Source organism: Palaemon carinicauda, chromosome 21, assembly GCF_036898095.1.
Source record: "Palaemon carinicauda isolate YSFRI2023 chromosome 21, ASM3689809v2, whole genome shotgun sequence".
Taxonomy (NCBI): domain Eukaryota; kingdom Metazoa; phylum Arthropoda; class Malacostraca; order Decapoda; family Palaemonidae; genus Palaemon; species Palaemon carinicauda.
The window spans coordinates 103,408,814-103,431,710 of NC_090745.1; the positions used below are offsets into that span (position 1 = coordinate 103,408,814).

General features: G+C 34.5%; 1 protein-coding gene across 1 annotated transcript in view; it reads right to left on the minus strand.

Moving 5' to 3' along the window:
- Positions 1–993: 993 nt before the first annotated feature.
- The window catches only part of LOC137614732 (neural-cadherin-like), a 112,249-nt gene continuing 90,345 nt past the window's right edge, over positions 994–22,897 (minus strand). The window contains exons 7-14 of the mRNA XM_068344404.1: positions 9,439–9,712; positions 6,718–9,005; positions 4,375–5,305; positions 4,013–4,202; positions 3,105–3,340; positions 2,529–2,756; positions 1,942–2,151; positions 994–1,476 (exon numbers count right to left, since the gene is read on the minus strand). Coding sequence (XP_068200505.1) covers positions 1,361–1,476; positions 1,942–2,151; positions 2,529–2,756; positions 3,105–3,340; positions 4,013–4,202; positions 4,375–5,305; positions 6,718–9,005; positions 9,439–9,712 — 4,473 coding nt within the window. The 3' untranslated portion in view covers positions 994–1,360. The remainder of the gene's footprint in view (positions 1,477–1,941; positions 2,152–2,528; positions 2,757–3,104; positions 3,341–4,012; positions 4,203–4,374; positions 5,306–6,717; positions 9,006–9,438; positions 9,713–22,897) is intronic.

Below are 22,897 nucleotides of genomic sequence, written 5' to 3' on the forward strand. Positions count from 1 at the left end.
TTTTCTTAAATAAAATTAATATGCGAATAAGTAGGTGGAATAAGACGTGTTAAGTCATATTCACCTTCAACATCAAGTTAATGTCCGCTGAGAGGTGTTAAGTCGCAGCACTTTCACCACCAAATGATATCCGCTAAGACGTGTTAAGTCATAGTCACCTTCAACATAAAGTTAATGTCCGCTAAGAGGTGTTAAGTCATAGTCACCGTCAACATCAAGTTAATGTCTGCTAAGAGGTGTTTAGTCATAGTCACCTTCAACATCAAGTTAATGTCCGCTAAGAGGTGTTAAGTCACAGTCACTTTCATCAGCAAATTGATATCCGCTAAGACGTGTTAAGTCATAGTCACCTTCGACATCAAGTTAATGTCCGCTAAGAGGTGTCAAGTTATAGTCACTTTCAACCTCAAATTAATGTCCGCTAAGAGGTGTTAAGTCACAGTCACTATCATGAGCAAATTGATATCCGCTAAGACGTGTTAAGTCGCAGTCACTTTCATCATCAAATTGATATCCACTGAGAGGTGTTAAGTTATAGTCACTTTCAACATTAAGTTAATGTCCACTAAGAGGTGTTAAGTAATAGTCACTTTCAACATCGAGTTAATGTCCGCTAAGAGGTGTTAAGTCACAGTCATTTTCTACATCGTATTGCTGTTTGATAATAGTTGTTAAGTTGCAATCACTTCCAACCTTGTTTTTTGTCCGTTAAGAAGTATTAAGTCACAGTCACTTTCAACATCAAATTGAAGTCCTGTAAGAGGTCTTAACTCACGGTCACTTTCAGTATCATATTTATGTGTGCTAAGAGGCGTTAAGTCAGTCACTTTTCTACTTTGTCTTGCAAAATTTAATTATAAAACATTTTCTAATGCCAATGGATCTTGCCCTGATATGAATTTATTCAAATGCCAAATAGAAATGACAAGAGGAGTGGTATTACATGTCGAAAATATACGCAGAAATTTCATGAAACATTTTTATTCACTCACATATGTAAACACTTTAACACTTACAGCCTTGAAGTTTTCATAAAAAACTTTAACATTTATTCTTACAAACAAGCAAGGTAATCCTTGTGAAATATCTCACTTCTGTAAATATATTTTGATTTCTCTGTCTAAACGACAACATATATTATAGATCGATTCCATCATTATTATACCGATTTGTCCGGTAAAGAGGAATCTTGACCAGGTAACTGGCATTATTTTTTTATTTCAAAACAGTTAGTCTATTGGTCAGTTGGTGATATTTGTAAAAAATAGTTTATCAAATACATCTAAAATCATTTACGAGAGAAAGAAAAAATACTTTTACAAATAGTAATATGACTTTTGAATTGTTAATTCAGTTGGCATCATGATCTTAGGTCGCGACCTTCCTTTGAAGTGCTTTGGGGATTAAAATTTTCTGATCGAGAGAGACTTGGTGTGAGTTGGGGGTAATCAGATAGCTGTCTGCTGATACCGATTCCTGAAAGGGAAAAGGCAAAAGCTTTAATTTAAAGAGTAAAAAAGGTCTTCATATCATTATTGAAATAGTATTGATAATATTCAGGATTATTAAGATTAATTTAGCTCTTACTCTACCTATTATTATTATTATTATTATTATTATTATTATTATTATAAGCTAAACTAGAACCCTAGTTGTAAAAGCATGATGCTATAAACCCAAGGGCTCCAATAGGGAAAAATAGCCCAGTGAGGAAAGGAGATAAGAAAATATATAAACTAACAGAGAAGTAAAGAAATGATAAACCATTAAAATACTGTATTTTAAGAACTAACATTATTAGAATAAATCTTTCATATATTAAAAAAAACTACAGAAGAGAAATAAAATGAACGGACAATAATTTTGGAAGAATGTTTGCTTACATTAAAGAAATATCTTTGTAATCAGATAAACACATTTATTCAAGAAATCTGATCTCACCGTGATGTCCAATATGCAGACACGATGTAGAGGAAGCATGGACCATGGGCGAGTGGTCGGCTATTCTCTGGGCCTGTCCTTCGCAAAATGCACTAGGTGCACGAAGGATGCAGTCGTCATGAAGGATATTGGGTAAAGGCTCGTATTCTTTTGTACCTTGGATGTTCATGATGACATCGACGCTTGATACACTTCCTACTTTCTCAGCACCTGTTGACGAAAATAGGATATTGCCCTCTTATTATTTGACTTCATTATACTTGTTTTCCATGTATGATCATTCCTCTTGGAAAGATATACGTAGACAAATGTGTTTATACATAACCGTATCTTTATACGTAACTAAGACTGCTTTCTCATATTATGTTATATCTGGTATGGAATAACCGGCATATGTGATTAGCTGTAATTTTTAGTAAATTAAGCATTGTTATTAACCTAGAAAAGCTTTTATCCAACTCGTTAACTTCACATTCTCCTGCCAGTTATGACACACCCGGAATACTTTTTTTGCATGCAAACAGAGGTGTTGCGACGTATCCACTAAAAGATATAAAACCAGAAAGTCTGTTTCTTGATTCTCTTACCTGACGTACAATTACTGCCAAACTTCTCATGTTGGTGGTCTGCTTCTGGGGGAAGAACAATTGCTGTAAGATCTAGAGTCTTTCCTACCATGACGTCTTGTCCAATGCCAGCTGGTCCATGTTTAGCGAAGTCACTGATATGCAAACCTTTCATTTCATGTGCTTCCTGTTTTCCTAATCGTCTTCTGCGCTTGCGCTTCTTATACACTACAAACACCAGGACACCAGCTTGAAAAAAATATTGTTATTGACTAAATGCAACCAGAATATATCTGATCTGCTTACCAAGATTCTACGGAGTAGGATGCTGATATGTAAATAAAAAAAGATAGAAACAAGAGACAATTAGAGGATCCCCTCGACTCTCGCTTCTGTTGAAAATGAGTATCAGAGATATTATTGTGCCTGAAACTCGCACCATAAAGAGTACATCTCAATTCGCACAAATTATCTACATGATTATTCTTAAGAGTTAGTTTACTGTGATTGAATTTTAATAGATCATGAGGGATTCTAAATATATTGGAAATTTTCACATTGTTAGAAATGTTACATGCCTTTTTATGAACAACTTACCTATTATGATAATCAGGCAAAATATTAGGATAGCCATAGCGCCCAAAGTCACTCGTGAGTTCGCCGGTTCATACGCCAATTGGCAGTTGGTGCCTTGGTAACCTTGCGGGCAGCTGCATGTGTAGGAACTCTCCTGGACGAAACAAGTACCGCCGTTCAAGCAAGGGTCATGGAAACAGACGTCCACCTGTACGCATCTCATATGATCCTTCGAAAGGACGCTGCCCTCTTTGCAACTGGAAGTAGCAGTGGTAAAATTTAAGATATTTTGAATGATGTAAATTTTGCTGTTTAAAGAAAATTTTTCATGTTCATCATAATCTTGTAACAATTTCATGAATCTTTTAATTGGTATTATTAGTATTGTTACTCATAATAGTTTCGTATTTATATGGCATAAACTAATCTATTCTTTAACATCCGGAAAATAATGGATCTGCCATATGTGATAAAGCTAAACCAAGAAAAGGGAAGAACGAATAAATGGACATAAAAAAAAAATAGATGAGTTCAAAGTTCACGACCAGACAATTGAATAAGCGCATAAATGAACAGAAGTTCAAGAATAAATAATAGAAAGAATTTACATATATGATAAAACCATTGAGAATGAAACGCTCCCCCAATTAAACTCTTCGAATTGATGTGATGAAAACTGAAATGAACAATAGCTATTCATTGACACTGCATCACTTATACTTAAGTGGATCTTATGTTTGAGAATAGCATTAAGTTTTATACTTCGTCCATGCTGTCGATAGTTAAATCGTTCCTATCATTTAAATTACTTGGCTTTGATTAGTAACTTGAGGTACTTGCAATGTCGTGAAATGGTTATCTCATACTTGAAATGAAAATGCTTATTTTTTACTTTTTAGACAAATACCCCTTTATGTTTTCGCACTAACCTGCATTCGTGTTTCATCCAAAGGCTCTTGCATATGAAAGGAGCCAAGCACTCGACGTTGATACACTGGTCTTTGGAAATACATTTTTCCACTAAGTTTTGAAATACTGTTGCCTGTGCCCATTGGGTGCCGTTGACGTTTGGGGGAAGGGGTAAAGGGTGTCCATCTAGACGAATATCATCTATACATCCTATAGATATAAAATTTTCACTTGAGTAATGATTGTGGATTTGTATAGTGACGGAACATTATACTGAAATGGTTTATTAAACAATATGGTGAACTAAGTTTATGAGTCTGTTATAGATTGCATAGTCATACCTTGTTATGACAGGTACATTTATTTTTAAAGGATCACTCACCTTGTCGAAAATCCTCTTCAACTGTTAATGCACCGATTCCTGAATAGTGATACATTCCACCCACGATCACTCCTTCATGAATATCGATATCCAAAAAGTGGTACCTCAAGTCCTCCTCAAATGATTCATTGTACCATTTTCCGTCACCTTCGTCAAGAGAAAGAATGACCTTGGATCCAAAACGTGCCACTGATGCCAAATGCCATTCCCCATCACTGACAGCTACGTGAGAAATTTGGAGATTCCGTTCATCCCTGGACTGAGTGTTGGTGCTAAAACGGAAGAGCAGATGGCTTTCTTCAATCTCAAGAATCCCATATTCTTGATTATGCTGATCAGAAATGTAGAAAAGCACTCCGTCTTCTTCCCATGTGCGGAATCGAAGTTGTACAGTCGTGCCATAGGTCTTTGGTTTAAATGAAAGTGAATATTTGACATACGAGTCATTACCAAAATAAGCTGGAACAGTGCGATCGCTGCACGTCAACCCAGTCCATCCAGGATGGCACTTGCATGTTGCATGTTGGAGGGAGCCTTCACAGCTACCTTGGTAACACAATGTCATTGCGTTGTCTGCTGTTGAATTAACGTTGCTCTTGCAGATCTCTTCTAAGGGTTTGCACCTCAAATCTGTATTGTCATGGAGAACTGGCTGTGAGAAATCATAGAAGTGACCATTCATCATCAAGTTTCTGATGCAACCAGAAAATGACTTTCCGTTTGGAATTAGTTTGTTATCCTCTGTGTTTCTTTTAAAGGAATAGTGCCTTATCCCCCCAACTTGCAATGGTCCATTGACATTAAGAAATCTGTTGAATGGAGGAATGGAACTGACTGCTCGACAACTAGATGTATCAAAACTTCCATCAATTTCAGGGGTATGTTCTTGGTCAACTGCTGTCATGCAATGATCCACTTCTATCCTCACTTCCTGTTAATTGATTTAAGAATTAAGCAATGTTTACGAGTACTGTAGAGAAACGAATATTGCTTCAAATTAACATAGCTAATACTTGAAATTTAGAGTAAATTCAAATCTAGAATGTCTTATCAAAGGTTTTCTTACAACAAAAGGTTGTAGATACTTGTGGCTATTCTTCAACATGACCAGATGTTACTTTAAGCTATTCCTACGGAACTGGAAATTAAATATATAGGAATCTAAGTATTACTATTTATCAAACAAGTCCTGTTAGAGAGTATGATTTACTTGGATCTTGAAAATTTATTGCCCGGGAACTTACTTATAGATAACTTTAGTGGCAGCATTCATTCAATCCTCTCTACGTAAATAAGTGGAGTTATTGCTGAAGTTTAAGTTTTATGTTAAACATGCAGGTTACGATGGCTGATCCAATCAAATAATGTACATATTTCTTTTTGATATCCACAATGGCCTTTCAATCTTTTTTTATTTCCTCATAGTTTTGTTATATGCTTATTACTGCAACCTTTACATCTAAATAGGAAATGAATGAAGAAGTCATTTCCTTCTGAGGTTGGATTTGACTGTATGGTTTCATATTACCATAGGAGGTCATCCTATATTTCTCATCAAATTTGAAATGGTTGCTTTGTAAATCATATATAAACTGTGTTTGGAAAGTAATGGAATTTAAAGCCATTGTGACCATCATAATACTTGCATATTTAATGAAAAATACCAGTATTTAACATATAGGTACATTAAAATACCAGTATTTAACATTTAGGAACATTAAATATATACACACAACAAAAAATTAAATTGTCTCTATTGCACTGCACGACAGAGACCTCAGACATGTCCTTTGCCTTGTCTTGGGTTTGGATAAACAGATGAAAGTGGGACATGTCTGAGCCCTTTGTGCAGTGGACTAGTAACAGTTGCTGATGATGATTATGATGATAATAGTATATATATATATATATATATATATATATATATATATATATATATATATATATATATATATGTGTGTGTGTGTGTGTTATCAATGCCGATTGGTAATGGTGGAAGACTTTAGTTTCGCTCACTGCAAACTAACCTAGTATGGGTAGCCCTGACTAGTTCAGCTTTGCTGATCATGGTGATAATCAAATCCTTTCACCGCATTAAGGTATGCTCACTCAAAAAGGGATTTAGAAATATATATATATATATATATATATATATATATATATATATATATATATATATATATATGTGTGTGTGTGTGTGTGTGTGTGTGTGTGTGTGTGTGTGTGTTTGTGTATGATTTGTGTTTGGCACGTTTGTGGTCACGAAGATTGTATGTTGAATGATGGTGATTCGTAGTTTGAAAATCTTTTATTTTTATTACTTACTGTAAATAAAACACTTACCTCCGTGTCCCAGAAGAGATCAATCCGGTGCCATTGTCCATCTGCCAGACTATGAGTGCCATTGATTTTTAACTGCACCGTTCCCGAACCATAATCAAGCAAAAGTCTTGGTTGCCCATTTTCTAGTTCTAGGGAAATGAAATCTGAGGTGAATTGTCCATCGTCTTGTGACAGAGCTAAGGCATCATTAAATATGAGCAAGCCTTGCATTTGTACAGTTAAAAATTCCATGCTCAAGTGGTTTACAGCACATGTTGCTAAACTTGGGAACCAACAGTAACCATTAGTTTCAAATGTTCTTATTAGCATTTGGCATCTTGGACCTCGATAACCCTTAGGGCATTCACAGCGGATGCTAGATTTTTCTTTAATACATTTTCCTTCATTTTTACAAGGGTTAGGACGACAAGATACCTGTTGCCGAACATCTTTAGTCGTAAAGTCTTTTGCTTGGCAAGTACAATCGGGAATCACTTTAACATCCACGCTAACTAATGAAGTTCTATTAGCATCTACTAAATAAGGCTTATCAGAAATAATGAGCTTGCTGGTGCAAGACCCATCGCAAGGCACATTTTCATCAAGGCATTCGTTGATTCCTATCATAACTATATTTAAACCCACATTTCTCTCAATTTCTTCCTTGTGCTCAATTAGAAGGGCATTTAGCATTCCTGACTGATAATACTGACCATCGAAAACAGTAAACCTAATGTCTGTAATAGGGGGTCTTTTTTGTCTTAAGTTCAAGCTAAATATATGGACGTCTTCTTTATTTGTATTTAGGAGATTAGAAATTTCCTTCCGAAATAGATCAGCTTTGCTAGGTATAAAATCTTTAGCTCTATAGTCCCAGGTTTGAATGAAATCTTCATCTGTTATGTTAGCAATCCTCAGGGATGCTGCTTCTTCCACAACTCTCTCTGGAATGTAATTGACACTTACACTAACGCTGGCTTTGACATTGTACTGTGAATGCTTGTGATCTTGTACTAGAAATTCAAGGAAGTAGAGCCCTCCTCTTGTGGCTGCAGTCATGGTAATCATACCAGAGCCCTCATCCAAGAGGAAATTCTGATGGGGTTTATTGGCCCAAGTAAAGGTTTTGTCCACCAAATCCCAGTCATCTGGATCATGCACATAAATGCGTCCAATATGAGTTTCCTGGGAAATGTTCTTGTGGGTGTAAACTAAAACTTGCTTCTCTCCTGGCAGCATTAGGCTGTCGTTCTCATCTCCTATAATTATAATTAAAGTGGAAGTACCCGTCATGGGAGGGAACCCGGAATCTACAATCACTATGGGCAGATAATACTCCTTTTGCACCTCTCGATCAAAGCCTCGTAGGGATGACACAACTGCCGTACCTTTCCAATCGTCCCCTTTGGCGTTGTATTTCACTGCAAAGGATGACTTAACATCTGCCGTTGATGTCAATAAGTCTAGGGCAAAATGGAAGGGTGGCCCATTACCTCTAGATGCATCATCATCATCTATTGCCGAAACCTCTATGATCTCCTTTGGCGGTTGGTTTTCCTGTAGAATGGGATGATACTCCTGACTCAATCTAGGTGCACTGTCATTTTCATCTCGCACATTGATGACCAGAGTAGCTGTGCTGGTCTTTTGGGGTACACCATCATCAGAGGCCTCAATTCTTAAAAAATATCGAGGTGTTATTTCTCTGTCTAATGGACGTTGAAGTTTTACTGTGCCATCTCTGTCAATTAAAAACTGGCGTCTTTTGTCTGATTTGGGATCTATTGTATATGAAATCTCACTTCTTCCTTCCTTATCCACATCAGTAGCTACAAAAGTACACAGAGTTGTACCTGTGACAATATTTTCAGAAACAACGACTTCAATAGAATTTTCCTTGAACACTGGTGCATTATCATTCACATCCTTTATTCTTATTTCCACCCAAGAATAGGCAGTGTGAGATTTATCAGAGGTGATCTCGCCGATATCGGAGACAACGATCTGAAACTTGAAACCTAATATGTGAACAGGGTCTTCGTAGTCCAGTGGTTTTGACAGTCTGATGGCCCCAACGCCATCGCTGCTTGGCTCTATGGTAAACGTTTTTGCTGCTGATTCATAAGTGTCCAGTATTGCGAAATAGAAATCATTAGTATCGTCTTCGTCGACAACTGTCACATTTAGTATTGGTCTGTTTGTGATAGCAGTTTGTACTGATTCATCCACCTCTGCTCTCCAGAAACCCTTGGCAAAACGCGGAGGCGAGTCGTTGACATCTAACACAAGTACGTTTGCTGTTGTTGTACCTACAAAGATATGAAAATGGAGTATAAGTTGTGAAAATGTAGGTGAAGAATAAGATAATGAATATCACGAGATATATAAAGGAAGAAAACGAGAGATAACAATTGCATTCCTTACATGTTATTCATTATTATCCTATCAGCCACCTCATAAACCAGTTTTGTGAACTTTTTCGACAGCATTTCATCAATAGGGAAAGTATTTAACAAAATGGTTTATTAACTGTATCTTAAATAAAAAAAATAGTCAAACAATTACAAAGCTCGTTATTTTTTAAAGTAAGAATATCAGAATGAAGGAACTGTTCAAGAAAATATAATTAAGAAAAAGTATGCGAGTAATTCCCCTGAAAGTTGTATTTTGTCTACAAAAGATTATTTTGAATAGTTTCATCTCATGAAATTATCTCAGTATGAAAAGGGGGGGGGGGGTTACCATTAAGACCTCCTCCATCCATAGCAACGACCTGAAGGAGATAGCGAGGCGTCCTCTCCCTATCAAGGCAGCAAACTCTCGTCTTGATCTCTCCGCTTTGTGCATCGATCTCGAAAACTGGTTTTGCGGTTGCTTCGTCAATGGCGTTCTTTGTGATGGAGTACGTGATCTTGGCATTTGTGCCTTCGTTGGGGTCGTCGTAATCTTCTGCTTCCATTCGTATGACAGAGATTCCTTTCGCGTCGTTCTCGGTAACGTTGCAGTGATACATCGCCTGAGGGTAGTGACCATAAGTGGAAATCTTTTGTGCAACTGAATGAATAGTTATGGATATATTTGTAATCACATACACACTGACATACACACCCATGTACTCTTCACATGGGTTAAGTGGTTCCAACTTTGCATCCTTAACTAGAATGCAGAGGTTGATACGGGTCAGGTGTTGGGCCAACTCTACTCGCCCAATTAATGCATTATGAATTCAATTCGAATATGTTGGATAATGACTCTGCTAGTGACGTCATTCCATATTACATATAGTCGGAAAACCGGCTGATTAACACCGCCATTGAGCACTCATTGGTAAAGCCTTTAAAACTAAATGTATACATGCATACACACGCACACACATATATTTATGTGTGTGTGTATATATATATATATATATATATATATATATATATATACATATATATGTATATATATATGTATATGTATGTATATATATATATATATATATATATATATATATATATATATATATATATATATATATTTATTTATATATATAGAAGTTGCGCCGTAGCACTATCACCACCTACCCTTGGAAGGTGTAATCAGTTTGTGTCCAACATAGTTGAGTCAGGCGAAACCCGTCTCAACGTTTGATACGTCTGCAGATTGCTCCAAGCTTACGCATCGGTCCAACCGTTTTTAATTCGGTCAGAATAAAAACGTTGGAATAGCAACCTCGTCACAATGGCTTTGCAATACTCTATTTCTTGATTTGTGATTTTATGGGTAAACTAAATCACACTAGACGTAAACAAATAAGCACACTATATATACACACACACACACACACACACATATATATATATATATATATATATATATATATATGAAATTTTTTCTTTTGAAGACAAGACTATAGCTCCAGTAGCATTGTCATTAGTGGTTCTTATGATTTAGTCATATATATATATATATATATATATATATATATATATATATATATATATATATATATGTACAGTATATAATATAATATAATATATATATATATATATATATATATATATATATATATGTGTGTGTGTGTGTGTGTGTGTGTGTATGTTAAGTGAGCATCTGACAAATAGCTCTTCGTTATATTGAATCCTCTTCTTGGAAAATGTCTGTGTCATCTTTCAAATTCCACACACACTGATGTATAATTTTTTCTTTATTGCTATATACATAAGTATAATTCTTGGAATATAACTTTGGATATTGGAATGGCGTACGACGAAATCACGCTTAAGTTGCTTACATAATCTTTTATTAAGATAGTGAATGAAACGATCGTATACTTCCTTGTAATATTCTTTGCTTTAATTCTATTCTTAATTGTCGAACTGTGATTGAATCTTAACTGAAATAAAGTATAATTTTTTTTGAGTGTCACATTGCCAACCCCCCCACCCCCCACCCACCCACCCACACACACACACACACTGATTGTGTCATTGGTAATGTTATTATAACTACTGTACATACAGTGAGTCACAGTGATTAACAACAACTTTACGTTCAAGAAACGTACTTGTTACATCGCTTCATCGGTTGCACAAGAGTGGTGTTGATTTCTCTATACTCATGAGATCTTTTGATTCCTTGATTCCTCCTTGTATTATTAAAAGGTTTGATCTCTAATAGCTGATTCTCATTTTAAATTATTAGATAAAAACCTCATCTCCATTAATTTTCTCACTGACCACTTTTATTCGGGTCTTCCAAGACTATTGTGATCTACCGCGTAGTACTTACGAAATATGCAACTGCCATTCTTGTTATATTTGATTGTGGTATTATACCTTTTTAGAAGTTTTGCTCTACCTATTGCTAAATTATGGAATGATGTTCCTAGTTTAAAGATTACCCATGAACGTCATAGACTACACACACATCTTTGCACTTATCACACTATTTTAAAGTGGGTCATGTAAGGCCCTTCTCCGCCTCACGCTAGAACTAAGAAGGAAATGGTAATGACTCCTGATGACTCAACATTTAGATCTATAATTCCTCACCCATTTCATAGCTGAAAAGGACAATTAGTTTGCAGATACCAATGAAAACTATTTAGTTAATCGAAGATATCTTAATGTTACGATTCCTTAAATTGAATCTCTGGAAAATTAAACCCAGTGTAATTAAAATTTTTGACTAAAGACACAGGAGTGTTGCTTTTAGCATTTTATTGCATTTACTTCCCATTGTTGTTTTCATTTATGGTTTATTCTTTCCTTATTTCGTTAGTGGTCTGATTAACGATTGGAGCCTCTTTTTTTTCTTTTTTTTCTTTTCCAACTAGGGATGCAGCTGTCAAGATAATAAGAATATTCATGAGGACAATGAAAATGATTTTGGTTATATGCAAATGCTATTGTTTGCCCGATTTGTGAGCCAGTAATTTGTTAAGAATATGATAAAGAAAATTATACATTTTTTGCAATCATTCTCCCTTGTAGAATTGCGTGCGAAATATTTATGACTATTTCTTTCTTTTTGCCTGTACTGAATACTTTTCGAAAATGCAAATTATGCTGGATGTAAGAAGATCTAAATAAGCATGACTATAGATTGTGTAATGAATGCACAAATTGGGAAAATTAGTGGTATTCTTTTAGATTCCGCGAATTTTTACGTAGCAAAAACATAACATGTTTTAAATTTACTTTGATAATGGCAACCCAATTATCACTCGACCTTCACATGCCCTCTTGCATCATCACTCTCATCTATAATGGAAGAGGTATTTGTTGAATACGCAGTTGCATAAGATTTGATAACATACTTCAATTTAAGAAGTTCTTTATTTCTTAGTTTATATAATCCCAATGTGCCACAGATTAGATGATATCCTACGCTTGAAATGTAGAACTCTAAATATTAATAATGCAGAGTTAGTATGAGTAATATGTATATGTATATGTATATATATGCAATAGATATATGTGTGTGTATATATATATATATATATATATATATATATATATATATATATATATATATATATGTATATATATATATATATATATATATATATATATATATATAATTATAATATAATCTAGGCACTTTTGTAGAATGTAATGACTAGTAACAGTGGCTGTAAGCTTTTAACTTAAATTTTCAGGTCTTTTTGGATTTGTATAGAACTAGAAATAATAAATATGGGCAATAATTAGCAACATTTTCCTGTCATTTTGAAATTTGAACTCAAGAGTGAGGTATCACTTAGTCTAGTTAACTATGAGAAGGATATAATTTTATATCAGATTATTTATGAATATATATCTGTCGAAATCACGTACATTTCAGTAAAGCTGGACCAGTCTCCATTTTACAATTATGCGGATTGTCATTTCCAACTCTGATAAAATGTACCTAAATTCGGCAGATGTACAGTATGTATGTATGAGATGAAATAGATTTACATGTTTATTTATAGCTGAGTAGAATAAGTGTTATCTCATGCTTACCAATGTATACACGAATTAGATCCCAAGACCTAGGCGAGGGTCTCTTCATTTATTGACCATCTGGATTCAAGTTTCGTCCGCATGAATGTATGCAAAAGTGTATGTGTGTTGAAAGACATTGGTAGATTATGCACACATACAGTATATACTGTAGATGTATATGCAAATATATGTATGCATGCATACACAAGTGTATATATATATATATATATATATATATATATATATATATATATATATGTATATATTATATTTGTATATATATAATGAGAGAGAGAGAGAGAGAGAGAGAGAGAGAGAGAGAGAGAGAGAGAGAGAGAGAGAGAGAGAGAGAGAGAGAGAGAACCCAGGAAAGCAGAAACTTCATTTTAACTGCATTTACTAACGAGGTCACCAAGCTTTTGGCAAATCGAATTGTTTATATTCATAATTTTTGCCGTGATGATGATGAGATAGATGATTTCCTGAAAGCTTAGCGATATCATACATGAATAAACAGTAGTTTAAATCGCTGAAGTTTCTGTTTCGTTTTCCTTCCTTCTAATTATGAAGCGTTTTAGAAGCGAAAGTGTCATTTATCACACATATGTAAAGTATCTATACATACAGCCAGGGCTGCTTCAGCAGGTGTATGCATACAGTTCTCTGCTAGCATTTTATAGTATGAGGTTGCTAGCCCAAAGTCAGTTTCCCAATTGCATGATTTCCACTATGTCTAAGTAGATTGTCCCCTAATTAGCTCATTATAATCTTACTGGCCTTTTTCATGGAACGTGTCCAAATTACTTCCCCCTTAACCGGGGAACAACTATCTCTGGGCTCCTGCTGGTGAGGTGAAGTTGGTTTACATGTAAGTATCCTACAGTCGGACTGATGAACCGATACATTCATTTATACACTCTTTATATATATATATATATTATATATATATATATATATATATTATATGTATATATATATATTATATATATATATATATATATATATATATATATATATATATATATATATATATATATATGAAACACTAACACTCGGGATTTTGATCAAAGTAATCATCAACCACAATGGCATTTAATATTGAATTCTACCTTTGGGAATGTACATCAACTGGAAATTCATTTATGATGACAGCTACTGGCTGGGTATTTCCAAAGGTAGAATTCTATATTAAATAACCTTGTGGTTGATATATATATATATATATATATATATATATATATATATATATATATATATATATATATATATATATATATATATATATATATATAATATAGATAGGGTACAGTATTAGGAATGTTATAACTGTAAGACTATAGGAAAATAAAAGATGGATTGAAGAATACTGATAGGTTTGTAATTAAACTGCACGGGGAAACTAAAGCGTTCAAATACAAGAAATTACCCCAAAGGTGTGCGTAATACATTCCGAAAAAGATCAACGCTCCCAAATTCTATGTGGTGCTTATCGTACTTAAATTTTTACAGGCTAGAGGCCCGTAAAGCCGCTATTAATGTTGTTCTTGTAGTTCTATATATGTGTGTGTACACTATCATTTTTTGCCTAATCCTTCGTTATTCATAAATAGTTCGTCATGAATCTTGGTAAGTACATTCTATGGCTCAGTATTTATTGATACGGTGAGCGTCTTTTAAATCAAAATCTTTTCTCACTAATTAGTAATTAATTATAGAGTGAAAAACAATGACATTTTGGCAACTGTTAATAAGCGTTAAAGCAGCGTGAAATTCTGTATGTAGACTCCAGAAGGCAGTACAGGTATTTATTGATCAGTGAACAGAAAGTCGTCAGGCTATTATTTGTTAATTTACTAATTAATAATTTTTCGAGGTACTAATTTCAAAAGCTTAACTCCTCCTTTGATACTCGGCCGATTTCTCGACGCTCAGTCTTAATTTTTACCTAGTTGGGTCGTTGATCAGTATTATTATTACTGTATTATTATTATTATTATTATTATTGTTTGCTAAGCTACAACCCTAGTTGGAAGAGCAGGATGCTATACGCCCAGGGGCTCCAACTGGGAAAATAGCCCAGTGAGGAAAGGAAACAAGGAAATTAGAGAAGTAATTAACAATTGAATAAAATATTTTAAGAACATTAATAACACTTAAATAAATATTTCATATGTAAACTATAAAAACTGTAACAAAACAAGAGGAAGAGAAATAAGATAGAATAGTGTGCTTGAGTGTACCCTCGAGCAAGAGTTGATTAAAAGACAATAAATTATCGAGGTTCACAGAAAATGGCATTATTTGGTGTCAAGTGAAACAAGAGGGACAGGGTATTACAGTGGTGCGGTTAATTTAACGATTCTGATATTTATTGATTAGTAATTATTGATTGATTGATTATGAGTCATCTGGCATCCTAATCGATTAATTGAAGAAAACAGTGGACAAATTGACAGAAATCAGTCTTGTTTGGTATCAAATGAAAGAGGGAAGACAGAAGATCGTATTGTTGCGTTAGACAGTATGATTCTGTCCGTCCTTAGTTTTTAATTAACGATTAATTGATGAGAATAATGGATTTTCAAAGTTCATGGAAAACCGTCATGTTTGGTGTCAAATGGATAAGAGGGACATGAGAACAGGAAAATACAACTAACAGAAAGGTAACTGTTGTCTTTAATGAGTAAATAACCAATAAATTCACAGAAAAATCACTGCCGTTGCTGAAGAGATCCAGGAATTCATTAACTGGAATCAATGCACTCAGACACCCGGTGAGCCGGGACGATTCCAATCATGTTCAATGCAGCCGTGACTACACTTCTATTCATGAATCATAATACTGCCTGGTTGAAAGCCATTCACGCTGGGCTCTCTCTTTAAGCTCAGGTACAAGACAACAGTTACACCTCTAGCCTGTAGTAATTCATTCGAAATTGATATTGTAATTTTGCTTACAAGCCAATAAACCGGGAAATTAGCAGCATCTTCAATGACGCAGATTAAGATTATGATTCCAGTTTTTTTTTTTTTTTTTTATGCAAAGGAGATGAACATAATGTCCTCGTAATTTATTGTTGTATAAATCTTCTACTAAAAACTGAAAGGGGAATAAAAACAAAATGGTACATTAATAACAGTCGATGCTCTCCACCACACTTTTAAATGGTAAAATATGCACTTCATAAATTGAAATAGCCATAAACTTGAAAGATAAGAAAAACCAAAAATATTTTTTCCTAAAACAAATTACTCCCAATTTTTACGGGGGAAGTATCCAATAGCAAAATCCTTAAGAAAATACTGACAATTTTGCGAAAATATTAACGAAATGAAAACAACAAGACGGGGATTATAGCGACCTCTGCGGAGGGATGCAGCTTTAATGGGTCTCCTCAGAAGTGTCATCGAGTAGAATCACGTACTGAAGCAATGGCCGAGGCAGTTATGGTATCCTGAAGAATCTTAAAAACTCTCGAAATTTCCAAGTCTATTTTTTCCAGAATGAATTAATTTTTCTCCCATCCAGGATAACGTACTTTAGCATTTTTGCTCTGTTTAAGCAAAGTAAAGAAATATTGAGTGTTGGCTAGAATTTATATTATTAAAAATTCCATAGTTACATAATAATTATCAAAATATTTCTTGCATCCAGGATAACGTACTTTAGCATTTTTGCTTTGTTTAAGCAAAATAAAGAAATATTGAGTGTTGGCTAGAATTTATATTACCCGATAGGAAATAAGAAAATAAAATGCAATTCAACAGCACTAATTACAAAGTATATTATTGCCGAAGAATTACAGATCTTTTAAAATTCAAGGAATAAAGAGGTACACAAGAACCTTGTGTGACCTTCAGAAACATATTCATTGCCCTAGATATAATCCATCTAACTAACAAATAGAAAAAAATTTCAAATTACTTAAAGGTTGCAAAGGCCGATGTGGTAACGTTCCTGGCTTGTAATTGCCTGACAGGGGTTCGATTCCCGCTCAAACTCGTTAGTTCCTTTGGTCGCTGCAACCTCACCATCATTGTGAGCTAAGAATGAGGTGTTTTGGAGTAGCCTCTAGGTCTATCTGCTGAGTCATCAGCAGCCATTACCTGGCCCTCCTCAGTCCTAGCTTGGGTGGAGAGAGGACTTGGGCGTTGATCATATGTATATATGGTCAGTCTCTAGGGCATTGTCTGCTTGATAGGCAGTGTCACTATCCTTGCCTCTGCCATTCATTATCGGCCTTTAAACCTTTAAACCGTGCACAATATATTCTGAAGTCTTATGTTGAATGACTTAAGATCATCAGATTAATTGGACCCCGTTGTCTATCAAGGTCTGCAGTATTCTGCCTTATTGCCTACATTGAGGCTTAGGGTCATAGCCAATTCAGGGACCCGATGTCCCATTTGAATGTATACAATTTGCAACACATTTTCACGTCATCACAATATTTCCTTGATGAAATATTAACTCCGTATCTGCAAGGAAATTATGCTATGGTAAGCTCCGCTTATTATTATTATTATTATTATTATTGTTGTTGTTGTTGTTGTTTTTAGCAAAGCTACAACCCTAGTTGGAAAAGCACGATGCTATACGCCGAAGGGCTCTAACAAGGAAAAATAGCCCAGTGAAAATAAGGAAATAAATAAACTACAAGAGAAGTAATGATCAATTGAAATAAAACATTTTAAGAACAGTAACAATATTGAAATAAATCTTTTATATATAAACTAAAAGAATTTAAAAGAAAAAAAACAAGAGGAAGAGAAGTAAGACAGAATAGTGAACTCTACCCCAAGAAAGTGGAAGACCGTGGTACAGAGGCTATGGCGCTACCCAAGACAAGAGAATAAGTAATAGCAAGAACTATAAACGGATGCAGAATAAATGATTCGGAGTTTCTTCGACTTGGGAATATTCCCAGTCACCAGTCAGCCATATCAGAAGGATAAATAACAAAAGGGGGAACGACCAAAGTCCCAGGTGGGGAATTCGACTGCTCACAAGTATTGAATTTCAACCCGGTGCAAAAGTTAGATTGCTTTCGACGACACCAGCGATTGGAAGATTTTCAAGCGGTAGAAGGAGACAATAGTGTTGGCTTAAGGTGCGGGGGCGAGAAATTTGAGAATCAATTGCTGAACGGAAGGAATATGATAGAACTTCAAGAATGCGAAAATAGAGACTGAAGATTTAGAATCCTCGACAGGGAAAGGACAGTTGTTTCAGAAATACAAGATGGATAGGATTTAGTAAAACTTTTGCCTCTTTAACTATGTTTTAAAGGATGTTTACAAACAATGTCTGTTTATGATTGATTAGTGATTATCAAGTGTACACACACTCAGAGATATTCTACTACACTCTTCCGGTATATTTCGATCTGAATATAATTATTTATTCTATTAATACGAACATGAAAGGGAAAAATTCTCTTTACATTATCTATATACGCCATAAGGATGAACTTAGAGGAAATAGTTGATGGAAAAATTATTAGGAAAATCATTTGTTTACGGAATATGACTATAAATATTAGAAAAAAATTGTATCACTTAATGTCACTGGATATAGTCAAGGAGTAAACTAAAGTATGAATAGGACATGAAGCATGGATGGTGATAAACAACTTAGAATTATTGTTGTGAAAATTGCAAGGAAAATTAAGCAATATAATTCACGGAATAGTTGCAAAAACACACTAAGTTTGGTTAAAAAAAAAAAACAATAAATTAAAAGAATATAATTTTTTATCTTATCTTTATGATGTCATATACTCTATATTGTCGAAAAAAGTCAGACCGTAACTGAGTAGATGAGATGGATGATAAGCAAATGCACAGAACCTCATCTTTAAGGTCATTGATCATTAGCATGCATGAGGCCAATGTTTCGGTAAGCAAAATTTCATTGCGGCTTGAAATTGACAGATAGATGCGACCGAAGGGAGAGAAAGGATACGTGAATACTTGCAACGAAGTAGACGACCTCGTTGCACTATTCAGGACAAAGATCAGGAAATGGTTTCAAACTATCAGAAACTGATACATTTCTACTGTAAGCTCTAGAGCCTTTAAATATGCGGCCCCGAGACCATACAATAGGCTCCCACGAGACATCCGAATAATTGAAGATATTAAGGCTTCCAAGAGGAATCTGGAGACTATTTTGTGAGTGTTTTGACGGTGATGATCAAACAGTAAGCAAACAATATGCATTGTGAAATGTTAAATGCTCCCTAATGAACATCATAAAACAACCGTGGATGTCCTGTAGAGAGTATGGATCCCCTGCTGTACAGGACCAGATAGGCAACTCTTAAAGAGAAAGAGATAAGTGAAGCGGCTTGCTTACATCCCCTTACAGTCGATGCTGCTATCAAGAGAAAATATTGGCTTCAAGTCGAGGCACAAACCTTCTGAATTAGACTACGCAAGGAAAAGATGTTTCGTCATGTCCCTGCCAATTAGCCACCTGTGTCAGACACAGAGAATAAAGACTAGGCTTTGAAGGACACGAAGTAAAATATCTTTTTTGATGAAGACATCCTCCACCGATGAGCATGGTAGGCTTCATAGTTAGCTACCGATAAATTCAACAATTGTAAATCTTTGTCAAGCTTCTTATTCGTTTTAATTCCCTGAATCCCTCGATCTATATACGTCTTTGCTCAGTGTCATTAAACACCAAATAAAAAATAAACGTATTTGACAATGAATTCAGTTATAGTTATTTATGAGAATAAATAAACAAATATGTATAATCAACATCAATATATATCTGAGAAGGTAGATTATAGTCAAGTGAATTTTGTTTATTTCCTATTACTGAATATCGTACATCAGTGGAAACAATGCTAAATAATGTAGAACAGGGTTCTTACTTTTCACTTTACATTTCTATGATTTTATTTCTTGGCATTAGCCTAAGAATATTCAACCGAAAGGAGGGGTGGAAAATCATGGCAGAACTTTGGGAATGGATGGCTGATAGAGGTCCAGGAAAACTAATCTAGATCAGTGAAAGGCTGAACAGCTGGCATCATACTTGAATGTTAGAAGAATTCCTGGTTCCATCAATAAGAAAAACTAAACCCTGAACTGGTAATTCTTCTGTGTATAATGGCAATGTAGTAACAGAGTGGGTAGGTGACATCGTCCACATTGCAACATTGAAATTGTAGACTTCATGGGAGAAAAGAGCAAAACGGCTTGGATGGGAGTAAAGACACTACTTGTTTGCAGAGAAAATGCTGGAGCAGCAAGACCAAAGTGTGTCATAAGGAACAGTGCTGCATTAAAGGGAATCGATTGCGAGATCAACGGAGTTTACAATCCTAGATTTTTTTTGTGGGGGGGGGAGTAATCCTCACAATTTACCCTTCTTTGAACAAGATATAATAGTCCTGAAGAAACCTCGTTAATCTCGTTGTGAGATTGGAAATATAAGTTTCGTTGAAAAGGGGGAAGCTTGTTAGAGTGGCTATGAAAATCTGCAATGACTTGTGAAAAAATAATTTGGGTTGGAAAATTGATCTGGGTATATATAAATGCAGTTTTCGTCTTCTGAAACCTAAGTGGAGCTCAGTTTGTCTGGAGAGATAATGTCTTTGATTACACAGCAGTCCAAAGGCGTATGCTGGCCCACAGAAATCAGGGGTCAATAATTCAACCCTTCCGGGAAGAATTGATAAATATAAAGCAGATTATTCATAAGGAGGACAACTACGACTGACTTATAATAGCTGAAGCTGTAAGCATTATCTCCCAGGGGTCAACATTGAACATCCAGTGGGATTTTATTTATACGCTTCCTTTAAGCAGAAAGCGATATGGATAATCTCTGAAGTGGTGCAGGTCCGAGAGTGACCTATGTGTGTGCGCATGTATCAATGTGTGTGTATGTGTGTATATATATATATATATATATATATATATATATATATATATATATATATATATATATATAATATATATATCTATATATATATATGTATATATATATGTATATATATGTATATAATCAGCCATTATCCTCTTTCTAATCTGGGGATCCCTGAATTTAGAAAAATGGCACCCTTTCTTTTTTTTTAATTTTGATAATTTATTAATCTATATATAATATAATTTCAAAAGGATTAATCAACATTGGTAAAACCTCATATATAAAAGGGATTGTAAACTTATCTTAACCAATAAGCACTTGATAAAGACTACAAGTGCTGCCATGAATAAAATATGAACAAAAAGAATAATCATCGTTTCTTTAACCAGAGGTTTCAGAGGTTTATGTCTAAAAACTTGAAGAATCTGAGAAAATAGAAGGATTCTTGTAGGAAACACATTGATGCCTCTAATTCAATTGCTTTTTATATAAATTTATTTATAATATATATATACCTGTATATATATATATATATATATATATATATATATATATATATATGTATATATATATATATATATATATATATATATATATATATATACATACATATATACATACACAAAAGATGACAGATTTGAATAGAGAATGCAGAAATGTGCTACTGAAAATGAATATGAGTAAAACTAATATAATATTCAAGTAAAATGTAGAGACAACAAATAAGAGAAATGGACGAGCCTTCAGCCATTGTTAATAATTATACATACAGTAAGTGTTACTTTAGGACACCAGACTAAAATTTAAAATAGGATAAGTATGGGACGGAGAGATTTTGGTAAAAAAATGAGATTATAAAGAGTAAAATGACATATAGTTGTTTTTCGAGATTATCCGGAGTTTTCGCCTTAGACAAAAGCCATACCCCCAGGATGACGCGTTCTCATAAAACAAAAGTATCTAATCAGATGGTCCTACCACTATCAACCAATGCATCAGAATCTTGGAGCCCTACGAAAGTCTTAGTACAAAAATTTGTTGCAACTCAAAGAGCTATGGAAAGAATAAGGATGGGAATAACACTAAGAGACAGAAAAAGAGCAACATGGATACGAGAGTAAACTGAAGTAGAGGATATTCTAAGAACATATAAGAAAAAGAAATGGTCATAGGCAAGACATATATTGAGAATGTCAGATAATAGATGGCCAATAAGAATAAAAGAATGGATCTCAAGAGATTGCAAAAGAAGTAGCAGCGGAAGGAGAAGAGGATGGATTGACGAACTAATAAGTTTGTGGGTGTGGACTGGCATAGAAAGACCGCAAAGAGACTCAAGTGGAAGGACATGTCTGAGGCTTTTGTTCAGCATAGAACTAATAATGGCTGATGACGATGCTGATATTGATGATACACACACACACACACACACACACACACATATATATATATATATATATATATATATATATATATATATATATATATATATATATATATATATATTATATATATATATATATATATATATATATATATATACATATGTATACATCATAATCATCATCATTATCAGCTATAACTAGTCTACAGCAGGACAAAGGCCTCAGATATGTCCTTCCACTCCCGTGTGTTTATGGTCTTTCTATACCTGTTTACTCGTATACCAGCAAATTTTCTTTGCTCGTCAATCTATAGTCTTCATTTCCTTCCCCTGCTTCATTTGTCGCCTCTAGGACCTGTTCTGTAAACTATTATCTGTCATACTTATTATATGTCTTGCCCATGACCATTTCTTATTCTTACATTTTAGAATGCCCTCTACTTTATTGCTCCCGTA